Consider the following 23,574-nt stretch of genomic DNA (forward strand, 5'->3'; position numbering starts at 1 on the left):
GGAATCCTGGCTGATTTTTCCTGCCTTTGCCAAGGAGTACTGAGGCCAAAAGCAGTGCCCCTACTGGTACCTCAACTGAGATTATTTAGTACAGTTCAGGGTTTAAATCTGCTCTGGAAGTTCTTGCTCTTTATGGCTCAACTACTCAGTGGAGAAACTTACTGAATCATTGGGAGAGCCAACTCTTTTCTGAAGACATTTTCTCCTTTTCCCTTTGGTTCCCTCTTCATTATGTATAATATCGGACCAAAAGGACAGATGGGACTTTCAATTTATCAGTGTGGGGTTGGTACTAGGAGTGGCAGGCTTTGATACCTGAGTCAGAGTTACCACCCAGTAAGTGAAGTACTTTTAATTTTTTATTTCTATTATCTCCTACGACCTTTCCCAGTTGAATGAGTCAGTTTCACATTAATGGATATATAGTTAATTCATACTCTGCCTCCATTAATGAGAGTCTGGCTCTTTCTCAATCTGTGGGAGTGTTAAAGCATATGCATTATGTGCAGTATTTACCACTGCACCAGCCAAGGTTGGATACTCATTCTGATTTTCTCTCTTTAATGTTATTTAAGGTCACAAAGCAGAAGAGGGACCTGAGGCCCACAATCAGTGCACAAGGCTATAGGAAATGAAATAGCTTTTTTTTATTATTATGCCTCTGTGAAGCACTTGGGGAAGTTCTTTTCTATGTTAAAGGGCTGTATAAATGCAAATTGTTGTTGTTGGGTGTTGAGGTGTAAAGCTAGGACAGTTCAATATAAATTAGTAATACGATGGCTTATACAAGGCCTTAGTATGGCTGTATCTAGAATACTGTGTCCAATTTTAGTCCCTTAACATGGCTGAGGATATCGAGGTCCTGGCGAAAAACCAAAGGGCTACCAAACTCTCAGGGCTGTTAAGCTATCAAGATAGGTTCAAGAAACGGGGACTGGTTTTTCACTGGAGAAGCAAAGACGTAAAGGTGACATGATTAAAAGTTTTTAAAATTATGACGGTAATAGATTCTTCTTGGCTGGATAGGTTATTTCAGCTGGATAGGGATGGGAGAATGACAGAGCATCAGTAGAAGATACAAAAACAAGGTTTGGTTAGATGCCAGGAAATATTCCTTTTAATAGAGAATCATCCATCTCTGGAACAGAATGCCAAAACACACCTAAGTATGGATTCACTGCAGTCCTTCAAAGAAGGGAGCTAGATGAGTTCCAGAGAGTTGAGGACTCAAATTCTAGAAGTTGGTTGAGGGGTAGCTGTAATTATTGATATCAGTTACTGCAGTCTCTTAGAGCTTGCTTGATTGCCTGGGGATTGAAGAGGAATTTTCTATAGTTTTTTCCTAAATTGGCCCAAGATTACTTTTCTGTGTTTTTGCCTCTTCCAGGAGATTGTATGACTAGGGGTGGACTGATGGGATAGGCTGCATGGACCAGTGGGTCTTTTCCTGTCATTTTTCATATGCTCTAGGAGTGATACTTTATACAAAACTGGGGTAAAAGAGAAAATATAGTTATAATCTGAATCTCAGTTCAACTGAAGGAATATGTTCCTTCTACTTGCATCCATTGAGTTGTGGAACAGGCTGTTAAAAACTGAGGTGTACAAAATTATGAGGGGCACAGATAGGATGGATACTAAGGAGCTTTTTCCCTTCGTTGAGGGTTCTATAACAAGGGGACATAGATTCAAGGTAAAAGGCGGGAGGTTTAGAGGGGATTTGAGAAAGAACTTTTTCACCCAGAGGGTGGTTGGAGTCTGGAACTCACTGCCTGAAAGGGTTGTGGAGGCAGGAACCCTCACAACATTCAAGAAGCATTTGGATGAGCACTTGAAATGCCATAGCATACAAGGCTACGGACCAAATGCTGGAATATGGGATTAGAGTAGACAGGGCTGATGGCCGGTGCGGACACGATGGGCCGAAGGGCCTCTATCCGTGCTGTATGACTCTATGCCTCTATAACTGGTGCAGTGGATGCTTCACAGTTGAAGCAATCAAATAAGGAATTTGATAATCTTGTTTCAAGCGGATGGGTTGAGTTGGGGGGGGGGGTGGGGGAGGAAAAAAAGAGGAGATCCTGAGGTTGGAACTGGATAACTTGAGTGAGTTGATTAGTTCCTGAGTGATTACTTGGCTTTGTGCACAAGCTGATGTCTGTGCAGCTTCAGTAAGCTTTTGAACGGTTTCCCACAGTCAGTGCACAAATGCAGTCTCTTCTTCACATGAATGCATTGGTGTTTCACCAGTGAAGACACCTGGCAGAACTTTCTCCCACACATGTACAGGGGGCACATGTATGGTCTCTCCTGCGTGTGCGTGCGTTCATGCTGCAATAGGTTGGACGAGATCCTGAACCTCTTGCCACAGTCACAGCACTTGAATGGCTTCTCTCCTGTGTGGGTGCGCTGGTGCATCATCAGGTTGGACGACTGGCTGAAGTCCTTCCCGCACACAGCACACTGAAACGGTTTTTCTCCTGTGTGTGTGCGTTGGTGCATCACCAGGTTGGACGAGTGGCTGAAATTCTTCCCGCAGGTCGGGCACGGATATGGCTTCTCTCCCGTGTGCGTGCGCTGGTGCATCACCAGGTTCGATGAGTGGCTGAACTCCTTCCCGCAATCAGGGCACTTAAATGGTTTCTCTTCCACGTGTATGCCCTCGTGCCGGCGAAGGTTGGATGGATCACTAAAACCCTTCCCGCAGGTTGGGCACTGAAATGGCTTTGCTGCCTGAAGTGGCTTCTCTCGTATATGTGTGCGCTGGTGCAGCACCAAAGCAGATGACTGGCTAAACTCCTTCCCGCAGGTTGAGCACTGGAACGGCTTCTCTCCTGAATGCGTGCGTTCGTGTCTGTGGAGGTTGGACTGCTGGTTGAAGTCCCTTCCACAGAGCAGGCATTTAAACGGCTTCTCCCCTGTGTGCGTGCACTGGTGTATTACCAGCGTGGATGACTGGTTGAACTCCTTCCCGCAGTCAGTGCACTTGAACGGCTTCTCTCCTAGGTGTGTCCGTTCATGTCTGTGAAGACTGGAGGGGTATTTGAAGTCTCTCCCACAGATGGGGCATTTAAAGGACTTTTCCCCTGTGTGGACCCGCAGGTGCAATTTCAGGTGTGAGTATTTGCTGAAGTTCTTGCCGCACTGAGAGCAGATGAAGCACTTCTGCCTATCTTGGGAACGCTGATGATATTCTGACATGTTGGAATTTCTCAAAGTGATTCCATCATGGAATATCTCTGTTGACCAAAGGTCAGAGTCCGGTTAAGGTGTGTCCTTCATTGGGGCTATTGGTTTTTCCTAGAACAGAGAGATCACAATTATTGTCTGTTACAGGTCACAGTGGAACTCTCTCGCTCTTACTGACCATTTTCTTCTGTGGGGATCTATGATATAGTAGGAATATCAGAGGCATGACTAAATCCAGAGGATAGAAATGAATATAATAATCAGAGGCACAGTGTGTTGACTTTCCTTGACTCACTTGCAGAGTCTCAGAAGCACCTCCAAGATTCATTGAACAAGTATAAAACCTGTTTGATTACTCTCAACTCTACTTATGGGAAGTAGTAAATATTAAAAATAAATAGATTATGAAAATTCACATTTATATAGCACCTTTCACGACCTCAGGACATCCGAAAGTGCTTTACAACCAATGAAGTACTTTAAATGTGTAATTACCGTTGTAATGCAGCAAATGCGGCAGCCGCTTTGCACACAGCAAGGTTGCACAAACAGCACTGAGATAAATGACCAGATAGTCTATTTAAGTGATGGTGGTTGAGGGATAAATATTGGCCAATATGGATTTAAACTAAGGATTGTAAAATTAAAATGTGTGTGAGATAACATGCTTGGACAGAATATAAACAAGACCTTCGGTGTTTATACACAAACAAACTTTTACCCACAATCTTATTTAGTTTAAGAAAAACCTGGTACTGCAGGGAAAGATGTACACATTTGCTGTAACCAATGAGGGGGAGGGGGAACCACGAGAACTGGAAGTGGTAGTTGGCTGCATGGGAAATTAGGCTTTTTAAATGGCTTTTTGAAAGATGTAATTGACACGGCATCAAATGCTTTTGCTGGGAATGTGTTCCACATATTCACTGCTCTGGAGAAAAAAATTTCTAATATATTCTGGTACTGTAACTCTACCTCACAAAGTAACTTCTAATTATATTCTGGTACTGTAACTCTCCCTCACATCTGACATTTGACACTAAATATAGCGTTACGTGCCGGTGCATCAAGATAATCTCCCGTTTTACTTAGCTCAGGGTTATCTTCACAAAACAAGTCACAGATTATTTCCAAATGACCACTTTCAGCACAGACTTTGTGGGATTGGAATAAAATATCCCCCTCCTAGTTTTCTCCCCTCCACTCCTGAAGGTGCTAATTGTTGCGGAGATATCTAGTTCCACAGACACCATCCATCCTCAATTAATTCACCCTTGTGGCTATTCTTTTTATGTGAGTCCAAGTAGTGTGTCAGCAGACCATTCAAACACGGGAGTCATCAAAGTTAAGCCTTTGGAGCCATACCCCAGTAGTAATTAACAAAGTGTCAGTGAGTGTATAGGAATAAGGATGTGTTTTAAGTACCTGGAGACCCAGTGGCTTTAAGACAAAGGAGGACAAAACAATCCTTGTTTTAAAAAAAATCATTTTGCCTTTTAAAAAATATATATTTCCTTTAAACTTCCAGCCGTGCTTCGGACACCAACACTAATGTGAAATTTAACCTACCATTATTTACAGCACCTCTGGAAAACCTGCAGCCTCTACCCACACTGCACCACGACCTGCTCCTATTCAATTTCCGCAAATGCGCATCGCCATCCCCCAGGCCTCTACAGTAATAGAGGACTTGCTGCCACATCTGAACGCGGGGCAATTTAGATCGCATCGCCATGAAAATCTAAAAGAAAAAAAGTTAGCACAGCAAATATAATATATTTGTATTATATAAAAGAAGTTTATTTTCCATATGGTTACATTTTTAACGAACTGAGTTTTATAATTCGAGAAATTAGTGGAAAGTTAATTAATTCCTGGAATATTAATTTTATTTATATTTAATTGCAAAGCGCTTAAAGACTGCAATTTATGTTGAACATAACGGACAATTTCCTTAAATTGTTGTCCCTGCTCGTCACGCAGTGGGAATGGAGGCACTCCTTACCCAGAGTGCTCCGCGCTCCTGAAAGCCCACTATCTCCAAAAGCGCGAGTCACGCTCCGAGCTCCATTTGAACCGGTCTCCAAACCTCCTCCTCCGGGAGGCAATGACATTAACTTGGGGTTCAGCGGTCTGTTTCCAGACCGGGGTCACTCTGCTTACAGCGGAAGGTGCAGTTTGTGTGCCATGTGATTACAGTATTACAAAGGGGAGGGAGGAGGAGAGTCAGCCCAATACTTCCACAGAAACTCGCTCAGGTATAGGGCGGGAGTTGAAAGGTGCTCGACGGGGAGCTGGGGTCAGGGCACGGTAATGAGAGCGCAGGTAGTGGGCGACCGCATTTCCGATGAGTTGTCTGGGTTCAGCCTGAGCAAGTGGTTTGGGAGGAGCACAGGCTCAGTAGCGAGTGGGTGGAGTTCATGGCAGGACCTCCTAATGTTCAGCATGAGGGGGTTTTGACACATCCATGACATGATATCAGACAGGCAGTCTGACAGCATGGAGATTGCCGCAGGGTCATAGCTGGTAGAGTTGGGTGTTGTCATCCATATATGTGATAGGTGACTCTGTGCCTGTGAGTTATGTCACTGAGGGACATCATGTAGCTGAGGAAAAGGAGGAGCCATGGCTAGAGGAAAAAAAATAATACAACAAAAAGTTAAAACATTTTTCCCCTTCAGATGCTGACAGTTCTGTGTATTTCCAGCATTTTCTGTTTTTATTTCAGCTTTTTAGCATTTGCAGGTTTCTTTCTTCATCTCACAATGTAGCAACAGAGCCATGATGTGGAGATGCCGGTGATGGACTGGGGTGGACAAATGTAAGGAATCTTACAACACCAGGTTATAGTCCAACAATTTTATTTTAAAATCACAAGCTTTCGGAGATTATCTCCTTCGTCAGGTGAGTGAGTGAAAGGTTCTCAAATCGCATATCTTATATTAGGCTGGGACACCATCACACCAATCAAAGGTGTCGTTGGTGTTCAGACAGGTTAGCCACGGAAAACAGTAGGTCCCAGTATGCTGAATACACATTGTGTCAAATTACACAGACAGATAGAAAGAGATCCGAAAGGCAGAGAGAGAGAGAATATTAAAAACAGATAACTTTTTTTTCCCCTTGCTGGTGGGGTTACGTGTAGCGTGACATGAACCCAAGATCCCGGTTGAGGCCGTCCTCATGGGTGCGGAACTTGGCTATCAATTTCTGCTCGACGATTTTGCGTTGTCGTGTGTCTCGAAGGCCGCCTTGGAGAACGCTTACCCGAAGATCGGTGGCTGAATGTCCTTGACTGCTAAAGTGTTCCCCGACTGGGAGGGAACCCTCCTGTCTGGCGATTGTTGCGCTGTGTCCGTTCATCCGTTGTCACAGTGTCTGCATGGTCTCGCCAATGTACCATGCTCCGGGGCATCCTTTCCTGCAACGTATGAGGTAGACGACGTTGGCCGAGTCACAGGAGTATGAACCATGTACCTGGTGGGTGGTGTCCTCTCGTGTGATGGTGGTATCCGTGTCGATGTTCCATCCCACCATCAAACTCACCATGGACTACTCCTCAGAATCGGTTTCTTTCTTGGACACACAAATCTCCATCAAAGACGGGCACCTCAGCACCTCACTCTACCGCAAGCCCACGGACAACCTCACGATGCTCCACTTTTCCAGCTTCCATCCTAACCACGTCAAAGAGGCCATCCCCTATGGACAGGCCCTATGAATACACAGGATCTGCTCAGACGAGGAGGAACGCGATGGACACCTGCAGACGCTGAAAGATGCCCTCGTAAGAACGAGATATGACGCTCGACTTGTCGATCGACAGTTCCGACGGGCCACAGCGAAGAATCGCATAGACCTCCTCAGAAGACAAACACGGGACGCAACCAACAGAGTACCCTTCGTCGTCCAGTACTTCCCCAGAGCGGAGAAACAACGCCATGTTCTCCGCAGCCGTCAACATGTCATCGATGACGACGAACACCTCGCTAAGGCCATACCCACACACCCAATACTCGCCTTCAAACAGCCACCCAATCTCAAACCGACCATCATTCGCAGCAAATTACCCAGCTTTCAGGAGAACAGCGTCCACGACACCACACAACCCTGCCACGCAACCTCTGCAAGACATGCCAGATCATCGACACGGATACCACCATCACACGAGAGGACACCACCCACCAGGTACATGGTTCATACTCCTGTGACTCGGCCAACATTGTCTACCTCATATGTTGCAGGAAAGGATGCCCCGGAGCATGGTACATTGGCGAGACCATGCAGACACTGCGACAATGGATGAACGGACACCACGCAACAATCGCCAGACAGGAGGGTTCCCTCCCAGTCGGGGAACACTTTAGCAGTCAAGGACATTCAGCCACCGATCTTTGGGTAAGCGTTCTCCAAGGCGGCCTTCGAGACACATGACAACGCAAAATTGTCGAGCAGAAATTGATAGCCAAGTTCCGCATCCATGAGGACGGCCTCAACCGGGATCTTGGGTTCATGTCACGCTATACGTAACCCCACCAGCAAGGGGAAAAAAAAGTTATCTGTTTTTAATATTCTCTCTCTCTCTCTGCCTTTCGGATCTCTTTCTATTTGTCTGTGTAATTTGACACAATGTGTATTCAGCATACTGGGACCTACTGTTTTCCGTGGCTAACCTGTTTGAACACCAACGACACCTTTGATTGGTGTGATGGTGTCCCAGCCGAATATAAGATATGCGATTTGAGAACCTTTCACTCACTCACCTGACGAAGGAGATAATCTCCGAAAGCTTGTGATTTTAAAATAAAATTGTTGGACTATAACCTGGTGTTGTAAGATTCCTTACATTTGTAGCAACAGATGTAACCCTTATGACTGGTATCTTCAACAACCAAGAATACATCCAGCACCTAGGCACACAACATGCCAACAGTTCTCAGTCGAATAGTACAAGCTGGAAGCAGTACTTTTGCTTCACAGAAGAAAGCCATTTTCTAATGTAAAACAATACATAAAAATGCCATCGTACTGCAGGTGAAAAATCAATCAGGTGGCATAATTCTCTTGCTGACAAACATGGGTGACCTACTCTCAGGCTTCTGCAATGCTGTTAGCAGGATGCACTACAGTTAGACTCCCCTGAAGGACAGGGAGGGGTAGTTTTCTCTTCGACCATGGGGAAACCTCGATCTTCATCCTGATTAGGACCGGCATCTTGCTGTGTGGGAAAAGGCAGGGGATGGCTTGCATCTTGCCAACCCATACAAATCATACCCCAACTTGCTGTTCCATCAATGCACAATCATTCTTCTCTTGAAGGCGTTGATTCATGGTGGGATGCAGCTCCACAGGTACTTCATCCAAGTTGCCATTCTTCATGTGTCAGCTGAGAAAGTGAGAACATCAGAATTGTGCCTCATCCTGTCCTTGCCTGATGACCACACATGCATTTTCAATATTTTCACTAGATAATAATCAGATGTACGAATTTGGACTGATTTTTTTTTGGCCTTCTGCAGGTCAGGAGAGCTGAGGCCAATTGTATGCTGCCCCAACTTAAATCATTCAGATCTGTACAGACCAGGTGATTCAAACTGGGAACTTCCTGGTCTGTGTGACTCAGTACCACATCAGGAGGTGCACTTACCCACTGGACCATCAATGAAACTGATGATCAGTTATTATTTACAGTTCTTAATCTTAACAGAGTTAACAAAATTTGCTTTGGGGTCCTAATTACATCATAGGACCCCATTTGCATACGTTCACAAGGCGCCTCGGCCTCCTAAATGAAGTCAGGAGACTGGCAAAAGGTGGGAAGTAATGTTGTACAAGGATTGGTGCTGGGACCACTGTTGTTCACCATTTACATAAATGATTTGGACTCGGGAGTCAAAAGTACAATTTCAAAATTTGCAGAGGACACCAAATTGGGGGGTCTAGTTAATACCGAGGAGGACTGTGACAAAATACAGGAAGACATTAATAAATTTGCAAAATGGGTACATGAATTTCAGTATAGATAAGTGCGAGGTGGTACATTTTGGTAGGAAGAATAAGGGGGCCACATACTGCTTGGATAATAAGAGTCTAAATGGGGTAGAGGAGGATTGGAGGACTGCTAACGTTGTACCATTGTTTAAAAAGGGAGCGAAGGATAGACCGAGTAATTACAGGCCAGTCAGTCTAACCTCGGTAGTGGGCAAATTATTGGAATCAATTCTGAGGGACAGGATAAACTGTTACTTAGAAAGGCACAGAGTAATAAAGGACAGTCAGCATGGATTTGTTAAGGGAAGGTTGTGTCAGACTAATTTGATTGAATTTTTTGAGGAGGTAACAAGGAAGGTCGATGAGGATAGTGCATTTAATGTAGTCTACATGGATTTGACAAGATTGCACATGGCAGACTGGTCATAAAAGTACAAGCCCATGGGATCCAAGGGAAAGTGGCAAGTTGGATCCAAAATTGGCTCAGTGGCAGGAAGCAAGGGGTAATGGTCAACGGGTAATTTTGTGACTGGAAGACTGTTTCCAGTGGAGTTCCACAGGACTCAGTACAAGGTCCCTTGCTTTTTGTGGTATATGTTAATGATTTGGACTTAAATGTAGGGGGCATGATTAAGAAGTTTGCAGATGATACAAAAATTGGCTGTGTGGTTGATAGTGAGGAGGAACGCTGTAGACTGCAGGAAGATATCAATGGACTGGTCAGGTGGGCAGAAAAGTGGCAAATGGAATTCAATCCAGAGAAGTGTGAGGTAATACATTTGGGGAGGGCAAACAAGGCAAGGGATTACACAATAAATGGGAGGGTACTGAAAGGTGTAGAGGAAGTGAGGGACCTTGGAGTGCGTGTCCACAGATCCCTGAAGGTAGCAGGACAGGTAGATAAGGTGGTTAAGAAGACATATGGAATACTTTCCTTTATTAGCCAAGGCATAGAATATAAGAGCAGGGAGGTTATGCTAGAACTGTATAAAACACTGGTTAGGCTACAGCTTGAGTACTGTGTACACTTCTGGTCACCACATTACAGGAAGGATATAATTGCACAAGAGAGGGTACAGAGGATATGAGGATGTTGCCAGGACTGGAGCATTTTAGCTATGAGGAAAGATTGGATAGGCTGGAGTTGTTTTCTTTGGAACAGAGGAGGCTGAAGGGTGATTTAATTGCGGTGTACAAAATTATGAGGGGCCGAGATAGAGTGGATAGGAAGGACCTATTTCCCTTAGCAGAGGGATCAATAACCAGGGGCCATAGATTTAAAGTGATTGGTAGAAGGATTAGAGGGGAGCTGAGGAAAAAAATTTTCATCCAGAGGGTGGTGGGGGTCTGGAATTCACTGCCTGAAAGGGTGGTAGAGGCAGAAACCCTCAATTCATTTAAAAAGTACCTGACTGTGCACCTGAAGTGCCGTGACCCACAAGGCTACGGGCCAAGTGCTGGAAATTGGGATTAGGCTGGGTGGCTCATTTTCGGCCGGCATGGACAAGATGGGCCGATAGGCCGCCTTCTATGCTGTAAATGTTCCATGATTCTAGGAGCAGAGGGATCTGGGTGTACAGGTACACAAATCAGTAAAAGTAGTGACACAGGTTAATAAGACCACAAAAAAAGCAAACCAATCACTGGGGTTTATTTCTGGAGGGATAGAATTGAAAAGCAGAGAAGTTATGTTAATCTTGTATAGAACCTTGTTTAGACCACACTTGGAGTACTGTGAACAGTTCTGGTCTCCATATTATAAAAAGCATATAGAGGCACTGTAGAAGGTGCAAAAAAGATTTACTAGGATTGTACCAGAACTGAGAGGTTATACCTATCAGGAAAGATTGAGCAGAAAAGAGAAAACTGAGGGATGACTTGCTAGAGGTCTTTAAGATCATGAAAGAGTAGACATAGAGATGTTTGTACTTGTGGGGAGACCAGAACTAGGGGCCATAAATATAAGATAGTCACTAATAAATCCAATAGGGAATTCAGGAGAAACTTCTTTACCCAGTGTGGTTAGAATGTGGAACTCGCTACTACAAGGAGTAGTTGAGGCAAATAGCATAAATGCATCTAAGGGGAAGCTGGATAAACACATGAGAGTGAAAGGAATAGAAGGATATGCTGATAGGGTTAGATGAAGTAGGGAGGGAGGAGGCTCATGTGGAGCATAAACACCGGCATGAACCTGTTGGGCCGAATGGCCTGTTTCTGTGCTGTACTTTCCATGTAATGTATGTGATTTAAAAAGTCGGGCAGCTACAGTGGAAATGAGGCGGTAAGTAGAATCGATCGATTTTAATGACCCTGCCTGCTCCATTGGGTTAAAATTGACCCCAGTGTTTCTGAAGATCCAGCAGTGGGAAAATAGGACGCTAGAAATAGACAGGAGTTGACTGTGAGGCTAAAACATTAAGATATTTCCCACATATAGACATTTTGTTGAAAATAATCTCCAATGCTTTTGTAGTTATTTGCTGTGAGTTCTTTGTCTTCTATTTTTTAATATTCTGTAAGACTTCAATTGCTGTGTTGTGCACAAATAGTACTGGGAAAAATTAAAAGGGGTTTGTGAAACATGTTAATAACTGAAATATTATTCTTACTGTAGCTAACCCCTACATTTAGTCACAAAATCGCTACGGTAGATTTGCTCAACTGGTCAGTATCTCCAGCTCTACAAACCTCCGAGATCTCTGCGCACCTCCAGTTCTGGCCTCTTGCACATCCCTGATTTTCTTCACTCCACCATTGGCGGCTGTGCTTTCAGCTGCCTAGGCCCTTGGCTCTGGAATTCCTTCCCTAAACCTCTTTGCCTCTCTTCCTCTCCTCCTTTAAGATGCTCCTTAAAACCTACCTCTTTGACCAAGCTTTTGGTCACCTGTCCTAGTATCTCTTTCATTGGCTCAGTGTCAAATTTTGTCTGACAACGCACCTGTGAAGCGCCTTGGGAAGTTCTACGTTAAAGGCACAATATAATTGAAAATTGTTGTTGTTGTTATTTCTACCCACCATTGCTAAGGTGAGTGAAAATTCGGTTATATCAATTCCTTCTATTGCTGCATTGGAACTAACAAAATAAGGGTCCAGATTTTGCTGTGAAAATAACAGTGAGGCTAACACTGTTCACCGTTATTTATGCGCAAATCAGACAGCAACTTCTAGTGAGCAGAGATGCAGTTAGACGAGAAAATCCGGAAGTTGCTGTACGGGATGAGCTACTCCTCCGTAAGCTGCGCAATAATGGCATCTCACTGTCTGGCTCCCCGTTCAATTGTACTGAACACCATGAAGTTTCCGTACCGACGTCGTAGATATGGACGAACCTCACCACGAAAAGTTTGGGCTTGTCCATTCCAGTCTAACTACCCTTTTAACGGCGCATCATTAGTTTAAAAAAGCATCTTTGCTTTGTTCTTTCATTTAAGGTAAGCCCAACTTTCCATATAATGTACATTTAGTTCTAAAGGCCTATTACATTTTAAAATTGCAGGTGTACACTAAATCAGCTAATCTCCGAAGTTGAGAAAAAACAAGCAGCAGCAGCAGAAGTGGCAAAGGCTTCACAATATTAGCCTTAGTGGATCTGACTAGGTAGTGGAAAATTCACTGTATTTCCTCTCCGGATCATTAGCTAACTAGGATAGTATAGGAAGGTGCCTGGTACTTGTGAGATTGAAATCCAGTAAGAAGTTAATGGGGGTAATTTTCGATTACACCACCTGGGCAGTAATCTGGCAGAGTGGATCGCCGACCCAGAATAAGAGCCATCTCGATTTTTAATTATTTCAATGGGATAAAAATAAAAGAGTTCCTTTTTCAAAAGAATATACTTTATTCAACAAGCAATGTACATATACAAATACTCAGTTCAGTTATCGTGCACCATTCAAAGGCTGTCTGTGAAGTAGGTGCTCAAATAATCTTTATACATCTACATTCAGCTTCCAAGTAAAATAGATACATGGTTTAGTCTTACAATGCAATTTCAGTCACAGATATATTGTACACATGATAAAAGTTTAAAAGTTATTCTGCCTCTGCATCACCTGATTTCATATATCACACAGCTTAACTGCATGCTACATTTAGGTTGAGTGCAGATTTTCTTTTCAGTATTTTTTCATCACGGTTTCTTGTCCCTGCATGTACCTTCTTGCGCCAGTTGGGTAAAGGATGAGATCCTCAATTGTAGGCAGGGGTGAGGAAGCTGGATTACTACTTGATGTGCTGCTGCCACAGTTTTCCCCTCAGGCCATAGCTGTGTTATATTCTGTGCCGGTCACTGCAGTGTTGTTTCTTGCAGTCTGGGTCCATTCCAAGAGAGCCAGAAGTAATAGCACATAAGACTTTAATGGGCTGCTGTCTTAGGATTGTGGGCAATGATTAGAGCTGCATGAGTGGTAGGAAAAAGATACATTTGCTCTACTAACATTAATTTGTTTTGCGACCACCTGAGTTCCCAGTACCAGTGGTAATGCTGGGTTGCTCTACATGTCCCACCCCTCCCTTTAGGGAGTTAAATGAAACCCCATTCTTCCTTTATTATGTCTTTTCATTGTATTTTATTGCTTTCCCTTTCTCCCAGTTCACAAGATGAATATGGATGAGGAAGGCCATTTGGTAGGTTCCCCCAGAAAGACCCTACAGTTCTCCATTACCGCATCCAATTATTCTTTAAAAACGCCAGGTGTTTTTGCCTCCATGATGACTATCCCTGCTTATAAATCTTGGTTTATCCCTTTCTTCTTTTTTGAACAGGGGTGTATCATTTGCCACCCTCCAAATCATTTGGCATAATTTCTTGTTTCCGAAGATTTTCAGAAAATCATAGTGCCGTTACTTTTTCTTCACTAGCCTCCTGAATATTCTGGGATACATGCTATCTGGGTCTGGTGACTTTTCCACTGTTAGTTCCATTAACTTTTCGGAGCAACTACTGACATCACTGTGTCAGCCAATGAGTTGGAGGCGGGGCTGGACTTATGACTGGCAGGACTTACAACCAAACACTGAATTTTACAGCAAACAGCAAAGCAAACAAAGTCTATTTAAAAAGTCTCTAGGAACTGCAGCAAATAGAAATTGTGCATAAAATCAATCCCAGTTACTTACAACAGTGCGGTCTCCAGGCATGATTGACGAGGGAATTACCCAATCATCTCCATTCTGGCTGGAATAGTGGTGTCACTATATGCAGCCCTAACATTTTTAATAGCATCCTTTTAAATATTTATCCCACTGGTGACTATTCCATATCTTCAGTAGGTACTCCTAAGGGCCCTAGTATATATCCAACGTAAATTTTAGTGTGCAATTTTCCTGCAAAATAAGATAATTAATTTTGGTGTACGCAATCTAAGATGTACACTTGCTGATCACAAGCAGTATGTCTTGCTCATGGAGTACAATTGTGGAAAAGGAAACTGATTAAATGCCTGAACTGTAATATTTTTCTGTCCAAATTCAATGCAAAATATCAAGCTTATAATGTCAATAACTGCTTTATTCAGATCCAGATGTAGTGGGTTTGGCAAAGAAAGGTGTTCATCATGAAGCTGACTCTTCCTCCAGGGTGATATGGGACAGGTCGATGGAGGCTGAAGTCTTCGCTCCCTGTAACTGTTTCCTCTTTTTGCCACAAATTCAGCTCATACCTAGGCTGAAGAGAACTCTTTCTAATAGTTCCAAACTAGGAAGGAGAATATTTTGGATTTATATACAAGCATAACTTGCATTGGGACTCTGATGTCACTGAAGAGAGATGAGAAAGGCCAAAGCACTCTTTGCCCCATCAAACAAAGAGCTATATCCAAGTCAAATTTGACATCCACCAGAAACTCTCGGCACCAATATAAATTAAAAATTGGGACAAATGGCCGTTCTACCTTCCTATCAAAGTAATTCATATTCCCTTTTGAGCTGTGCAATGCCACAATAAAACAGTTTGGGCACCCACTATCATATCTCACTTGGAGGGTTGGAACTTGATGACAAGGTATTGGGGGAGATGCACCGGAGAGCGAATAAGAAAAAGCGCTATGCAATATAAAACTAGGGCTGATAATATGGTTATATAAGGCTTTGATGAGACCAATATGGACTATTGTGTATCCTTTTTTGTCCCCCGACCTCAAGGAGGACATTTTCACTCTGGATAAGGTTCAGAGAAAGGAAACAGGAATGTTCTCCGACCTAAGTGCACTGAGCTACGGAGATAGAGTTCGTGTCTTGGGTTGGATTCCTTGGAAAGGCATAGACATAGGGTGTTGAAATTATTAAGGGCATTGATAACACACAAGTGGACAGATTGTTTGAGGTGATGGTTGGTGAGTGAGGTTGGATGTTTGGAAGTTTTATTTTTCCTCGACCTGAAGAACAACATTCCAGAGCTGGTAGTAAGGACTTATTCCTTCCAGACCTGCAAAAGGAAGGCAACTTTTGGGTAATAAATGACAGGGGTTGGGACCTCCTGGGGCTCGCCTGATTGCTTTTGAAGAATCAGAGGAATTTTTAAGAGGTTTCTTGAAATGGCCATGGATCACTTTTGGGGGGGGGGGGGGGGGGCGGAAGGTTGGGGATACAGGAATTAATCCAGTAACAAATGGGAAAATACATATGGGTCTAATAGTATTTTCTCATCTCGTCTGCATAACATAACAACCCATTGATCAAGCTTGGAAGCAGACAGCACAAGATCGCCAGGTAACCTTGGCAACATCGTGAGAGAAGTGGCATAATTCTTTGAGAAATGACCAGAACAGACACTCTGGGAATGTGCTGAAAAGCAGCGTAAGTTAATGAAGACATTAAATAGGATTGGTTACAATGAATAATCTTGCCTCAGTATCAGGTAAATCTAAGATTTGGCTATAGATTCCAGCCTGTTTATAAAAGCCTTGTAAATAGATGAGTGATTCAAATGGGCTTCCTCTGTGCCTTAGAACATCCTGCAAATAACAACCTGCCCCACATATCCTCAAGAATGAAATACAGCCTGTTCATTTTTATTTATACCACATGCTCCAACGATCTGGAGAACCATGTTAAAAACGACTTACATCAGTGAGATAAATAGGATTTTAAAAATCAGCATGATCCCACTTCAGGATGAACTGGGATATGAACCTAGAACCTTCATGGTCTGAATGGGCCATTACAACACTGGGCTGGGCATTTACCATTGAGCTATTGGGACAGCTTCTCTTCAGGATATTGTAAACTTGGGTTATATGTCCCCTCGGTTTTTCCCAACGAGAAGTGACTATTCACCCAGTAATGCAGCGGATGCACAAGAGTGGATGCACACACTGTATTTATTTTCTAAAGTTTACAAATACACAGATATACACATCACTGAAAAACATTTTCACCTTGAAGGTACCTTCAGACAGGAATCTCTCCATGCCCATCCTAAACACAACCATACAGTAAGTGTACATTTTGTTTTCTCCAGATGAATGGACCATTTGATATCAACTTTCCACAATACCAACCCATTGCAGCTTTACTGTCCATGTGACCAAGCAGACAAGACCTTGGTTTCATCCAAAGAATGGCATCTATTATGCTGCACTGGAGTGTCATCCTAGGTAATGTGGCCAGGTCCTGGTGGCAGGCTCAAACGCATAACCTTCTGCCCCAGAGGTAAGAATGTTACTCATGCTAACAAAGGTATCTCCCCTAAAATATTTAGAATTAAGGGGCCACTTCAGTAGAATAAAATTCCTGCCATATGAGAGAGATTTTTCTTCCAGAATCTCCTTTTCAAAAAAAGTCTTTTGGGAGCCATTAAGCTTTATTGCTTCAAGCTATCAAAATACCAAAAAAAAATGTTTTGGCAGATCTGACCTATCTGCATATTTCAAGGGTTTGATTATACTTAAACTTTTTCTAGAAGTGAGAAGTGCGGTAATTCTGAGGTTTAGTGCACTTGTGCTCAGTGCCTCAAAGCAGGGACTTCTACTCTGAGCTTTGTTAGGCATGGAGGTGCCGAGGGAGGTGCTCTACTTAGCAGAAGACACCGTGGAAGAACATGCCCCTTCTGTCCTATGCATGCATGCATGGATGGATGGAGGGAGGGAGAATCGATAGTTAAAGGAGCTGCGGCAAGGACTCACTGCTAGGGTAATTGCTCCATCCGCCCTTGTGAGTGCTTGTCTATAGCAGAGGCTAATCCCTTACACGTGGGGCACATTCAATGGATCATTACAGAAACACCACCTTTTAAATATTAACATAAGAACATAAGAAATAGGAGCAAGATAAGCCATTGGGCCCTCGAGCCTGCTCCGCCATTCAATAAGATCATGGCTCAACTTCACTTTCCCTAAAATCTTTTATTTCAAAATTAACACTATAAATAATATTCACTATTAAATATTTTTTTCATTCTGGTCACTCAGGCAAGTGGGAAGGAACAAAAACCTACAGGTTGTTCTCAATGTTGTCATTAGGACTTCGGCATTGTGTGACAGTGTGTGAAATGCTCATACTGTGCAGCACAATTATAGAGTCTGGCTTTTCAAACACAAAAAACAGTATTTTGAGCTCCATAAAAGTACGAAAAGACATGAGTGGTTCCTGGTCTGGTGATGAGTTAGGTTTATCACACAGGAAGCATACTATACAAAATTAAAATGTACTGTCTTAAGTGCAATTTTTCCTATTGCACATTGGTACCAGTATGTGAAGTACATCTGCTGACAATACTTCTTTATGAAGATTCTGCCAAGACTAACTAACTTTTCCTTTATTTCACATGTCCCTTCCTTTATATAACAATATTCCCTGAAAACAGAAAAAACAATTAAGAAAATGACATTTACAGACTTGGAAAGGAGTTTTGGGACCTATTCATACCTCGGGCTGCTTTTCTAGTACAAATAGAATAAAGCTGTTGAATGGAAACAAAATGTTCAAAACAATGGCCCTGAATTTGTTGGGGCCACCTGGAGTGGAAGTCTAGCAGTCCAAGCATGCTAGGGCAGGACCTAGTAACATCGGTTCTCTGTCTGAAGATTTAGCAGCAGAAGTTCCGTTCACCTCCTTGAGGTTTGGCAATGAAAAAGACAGAACAGGTGGGATGGCATCATTTGCTGGATTTCTGGCTGCTCCCACCTCCTGAGCTCCGAATGCACTGGACCCTGACCAGATACTGGCATCCCGCACTATGGAGCAACAAAGTGGGGTCCACAAGGACATTCCAGGCTTGGGCCATGGCCTGGAACACGCCAGAAAATTACAGGCTGCTAAATTTCACTTAACTCTTTGATAGAAGGGTTCGATCTCACGTTTAACAGAATTTTTAAAACGGTCCCACAGGTTTTGCTCCCCTCCAAGCGGGTGCCCTAAATGCACCAATACTGGTGCAGACACCCATTTAACTTACTCAAATTGCCTTACCCCACGAACTCCGGTGGGTCAGTACCTCCTTCAAGTGGCACATTGCGATTCCTGTTCCATTACACTTATGGAAGTGGAAGGGGAATTATGGATATTCGGGGCCAACGTCTCATCCAGATGCTGATGTTGATCTTGCGTGTAAATGAGGGGAACAGAGGGAGAAAGAAGGGCAGATGACAAGATCTCACCTACTGTGATGTATCAGATTGGAAGAGTTTTTAAAGCCTTTCCCACAACTCGTACATTTGAATGGAGTCCCTCCTGTATGGACATTCCGATGGCTCAATAGATTGTGCGTATGCTTGAAGCCCTTCCCGTATCCGGTGCGCTTGTATGGCCGCTCCTCTGGGTGCACAGCCTGGTGCTGGATGAGATTGGATGAGATCTTGAAACCCTTTCCACAGCCAATGCAATGATCAGGGCTGTCGCCTATGTTGACGTGCTGATGTGTCACCAGCATGCTGGAGTTCCTGAACCCTTTGCTGTAGACGGAACTCAAGTAAGGTCTCTCCTCTGTCTGCGTGTGCTGATGCTTCACCAAGGACGAGTGCTGGTTGAACTCCTTCCTGCATGCGGAGCACTGATACGGCTTCTCTCCTGTGTGCACGCGCTTGTGGGTCTTTAGGTTGCGTGACAGTCGGAACATCTTGCTGCATAAGGCACATATATATGGCAGCTCTCCCGTATGGATCCGCTTATGCTTCACCAAACCGGAATCCTGCTTGAACTCCTCCCCGCATTCACAGCATTTTAATGGTTTCTCTCCCGTGTGTGTGTGGCGGTGATTCACCAAGTGGCGTGGCAGCTGCAACCCCTTCACACACGTGCCACATTTATAAGGCCTCTTGTCAGTGTGTGTTCGCTGATGCATCACCAGTGTGGACGACTGGCTGAACTCTTTCCCACATGTTGGGCATTGAAATGGCTTCTCTCCCGTGTGTGTCCGCTGGTGAGACACTAGATGGTGAGAATAAGTAAACTCTTTGTCGCACATGTTGCATTTGAATGGCTTCTCACCACTATGAATGCGTTTGTGTCGGGACAGATTTGACGAGTCATTGAAACTCTTTCCACAGTCGGGGCATTTGAATGGCTTCTCTCCAGTGTGTGTGATCTCATGTTTGCGGAGGCTGGATGGGTGATTGAAGTCCTTCTCACAGACACGGCATTTGAAGGGCTTTTCCCCTGTGTGGACCAGCAGGTGCAGTTTGAGGTGCGAGTATTTGTTAAAGCTCTTGCCGCACTCAGAGCAGATGAAGAGCTTCAGTCCATCTCGGGAACGCTGCCGATGTTCCGACCCTTTGGAAATGTTCAAATTGATCCCCTTTTGGAACATCTCAGTTGACTGAAGGACAGAGTCTGATTGCTGCATGTTCTCCATCAGCACCGTTAGATCACAATTATTACCTGTCACAGATTAGAGTGTACGCCAATTACTGCCTGTTAGAGGTTAGGAATTAGGACATGACGAAGACACACCCAGCCCAGCACTGTTCTCCTCGCTAACATCAGGGAACTGGTGCCAAAGTTGGGACAGCTGTCCCACAGACTAGTCAAGCAATAGCCTGACATAGTCATACTAACAGAATCATACCAATCAGCCAATGACCCAGACTCCTCCATCACCATCCCTGGGTATGTCCTGTCCCGTCGGCAGGGCAGACCCACCATAGGTGGGAGTCACAGTGGTATACAGTCAGGTGGGAGTGGCCCTGGGAGTCCTCAACAATGACTCCATGAAGTCTCATGGCTTCAGATCAAATATGGGCATGGAAACTTCCTGCTGATTACCACCACCGCCGTCCCTCAGCTGATGAATAAGTACTCCTCCATGTTGAATACCACTTGGAGAAAGCACTGAGGGTCGCAAGCATACAGAATGCACTCTGGTTGGGGGATTTCAATGTCCATCACCAAGAGTGGCTCAGTGGTATAACTACTGACTAAGCTGGCAGTGTCCTGAAGGCCATAGATACAAGACTGGGTTTGCGTCATGTGGTGGGATTACCAACACAATGGAATAACGTACTTTACCTCATCCTCACCAATCTACCTGTCACAGAAGCCTCTGTCCATGTCGGTATTGTTGAGTGACCACCGCCCAGTCCTTGTGGAGTCCAAGCCCCACCTTCACACAGAGGACACCCTCCATCATATTGCATGGCACTATGATCGTGCTAAATGGGACAGATTAAGAAAAGATCTAGCAGCTCAAGCCTGGGCACGCATGTGGTGCTGCGGGCCATCAACAACAGAGTTGTATTCTATCACAATCTGTAACCTCATGGCCTGACATTTCCCTCACTCCTCCATTACCATTGAGCCAGATGACCAACCCTGGTTCAATGAGAAGTGTAGAAGAGCACGCCAAGAGCAGCACCAGGCATACCTGAAATTGAGGTACTAACTTGTTGAAACTACAGATCAGATGCATGCTAAACACCAGGAGCAGCATGCTATAGACAGAGCTAAGCAATCCCACTCCAATAGACCAGGTCAAAGTTATGCTGTTTTGCCACATCCAGTCGCGAATGATGGTGGACAATTAAGCAACTAATGGGAGGAGGAGGCTCCATGAACATTTCCATCCTCTCTCTGATAAGTTCATATTTGACCAAGTGCTCAGTCACTCTGTCCCTAATAACAGATTCTAGTAACTTCCCCACAACAGACGTTAGACAAGTAGGTCAATAATTTCCTGGTTTCTCTCTCCCATCCTTATATAATTACATAGAATGTATAACTCGGAAACAGGCCATTCAGTCCAACTGGTCTGTTCCGATGTTTATGCTCCACACGAGCCTCCTCCCACCCTCCTTCTTCTGACCGTATCAGCATATCCTTCTATTCCTTTCTCCCGCATGTACTTATCCAGCTTTCCCATAACTGCATCTATGCTATTTGCCTCAACCACTTCATGTGGTGGCAAATTGCACATTCTACCCACTCTCTGGGTAAAGATGTTTCTCCTGAATTTCACATTAGATCTTATATTTCTAGCTCCTAGTTTTGTTCTTTCCCACAAGTGGAAACATTTTCTCTATGTCTACCCTATCAAACCCTTTCATAATTTTAATGACCTCCATTAGGTCACCCTTCACCCTTCTCTTTTCTAGAGAAAAGAACCCCAACCCGTTCAGTCTTTCCTGATAGTCAAAACCTGCCATCTTCAATTCTATCCTGTCACTGATGATTGCACTCTACGCTTATCAACTGCTTTGCAAATGCTCGCCCTTCCAGTCTTAGGCTCCCACACAGGGAAATGACGCAATGAATCACACCTTGAACTTCTTCATGCCCTCCAATGTGGGGGATGAAAATTTTATTTCTTTCGTTTCCTCAGAGACACGGTTCTTTCCTAACTGCACCGGCCAATCTGGATAGTTGCAGTTGAGGAGTTAAAATGGCGGTCAGGTGATACCCGCGGTACTCCCGACAAATTCGCCTCCACCGCCATTTTAACTCCCAAGATCATCGAGGCCACCCGCCGCAGAATTGCTCCCCCCGAACTTCAACCCCTCCCCCAATCAACATGCTGCAAAATCCTACTCCTGGATTGGAATCAAGGATTCCTAAATCAAGAGAGTTTTGTAAGATCATGATTATAGAAGATTAAGTACACCAGCCATATCAACAATGTAGCTACAAGAACCTGGCAAAGGCTGGATATTTTGTGACGAGGGGCTTACCTCCTGATTCTTCAGAGCCTCTCCACCATCTATAATGCTCCTTAAGAATGTGGATGGGTGCTGCTGCAACAAAACTCAACAAAGCTGAATGCCAGCCAGGATAAAGCAGTCCGCCTGATTGGCACCCCGACACTGAACACAATATCCACCATTGGAGTACTGTGGCTGCAGTATGTACTATCTGCAGGATGCACTGTAACAACTCTCCAAAACTTACTTCAACAGCACCTCTCAGCCCCGTGACCACTACCACCAAGGTCAAGAACAGCAGGATCATGGGAACACCACCATCTCCAAGTCACACAACATCCTGACTATACAAATATTGCCATTCCTTCATCCTCGCTGGGTCAATATCCTGGAATTTCCTACCTAACACCATCATGGGAGCACCATCACCACAAGGACTTCAGCCGTTCAAGAAGGTTCACTACCACCTTCTCAGGGCAATCAGGGATGGACAATAAAATGCAGCCTTGTCAACGGCACCCAAGAGCAAATTAATTTAAAAAAAGACAAATCTAGCAGCCATTCTGTGCAACATCCCAGAAACAGCAATGCGATGAATGTCCAGCCAATCTGTTTTTTGCGGGGTGTTGATTAGGGCAGAAATATTTACCTACTCACCAGGAGGCTCTTCTTTGAACACTGCCAGGAGACCTTTAACGTGCACCTGAACTGTCAGACTGGGCCTCAAGTTTAACAGCCGAAGCTTGGGACCTCTGATGATGCCGCACTCCCTCAGTACTGCACTGAAGCGTCAGCCTAGGTGAGTTGTTCAAGTCGAGCAATGTTACCAACTGAAACGACTAATTTAACGCGACCCATTGAACCCAATTCGATTTTATTTCCACCCCAAAGTGACAGGAAAGCGGTTAAAATGGCGGAACCAGCAAACTGCCCGATTGGGGGAAACCCTCCTTCCCCGCTGGAAATTAAAACTATCTGCTAACGGCCGTCTCCTAATTTAAAACATTCCCCCCCACCCCCACAGAATGGTACTGCGGCCTCACTTACCGGGTCGCAGCTTCGAGGAGTTAAGATCCTCCGGTTACGCTGCTCGCGTCTCCGTGCGACCGCCGCTCGAACGCGCTGGGAGTATTCTGGGCGGGTGGCTGCGCGCGCACGCGGTTGGGCTTGCGCTCTGGAGATCGGAGTCTTTCAGGAGCGCGGAGCACTCTGGGTAAAGAAAGACGCCATTTCTTTGCTGCCATTGCAGGAAAATAGATCAAGCAAATTGTCCACGTGCATTATATAAAAAAAGCGATCATTAACTTTTCCCAATGACATGTAA

The 23,574-nt window shown here is 44.3% G+C and overlaps 1 protein-coding gene across 1 annotated transcript; it reads right to left on the reverse strand.

Annotated features, from left to right (window-relative positions):
• Positions 1 to 1,099: 1,099 nt before the first annotated feature.
• On the reverse strand, positions 1,100 to 23,379 carry LOC137321008 (zinc finger protein 850-like). Its single transcript, XM_067983524.1, has 4 exons — positions 23,298 to 23,379; positions 18,780 to 19,998; positions 17,832 to 17,976; positions 1,100 to 3,264 (listed from the first exon to the last, which is right to left on the reverse strand). Exons 2-4 carry the CDS (start codon positions 19,970 to 19,972, stop codon positions 2,131 to 2,133), a joined length of 2,472 nt encoding a protein of 823 aa, XP_067839625.1. The 5' UTR covers positions 19,973 to 19,998; positions 23,298 to 23,379; the 3' UTR covers positions 1,100 to 2,130.
• Positions 23,380 to 23,574: the final 195 nt, after the last annotated feature.

The sequence above is a fragment of the Heptranchias perlo genome, chromosome 1, assembly GCF_035084215.1.
Source record: "Heptranchias perlo isolate sHepPer1 chromosome 1, sHepPer1.hap1, whole genome shotgun sequence".
In the NCBI taxonomy this organism is placed as follows: domain Eukaryota; kingdom Metazoa; phylum Chordata; class Chondrichthyes; order Hexanchiformes; family Hexanchidae; genus Heptranchias; species Heptranchias perlo.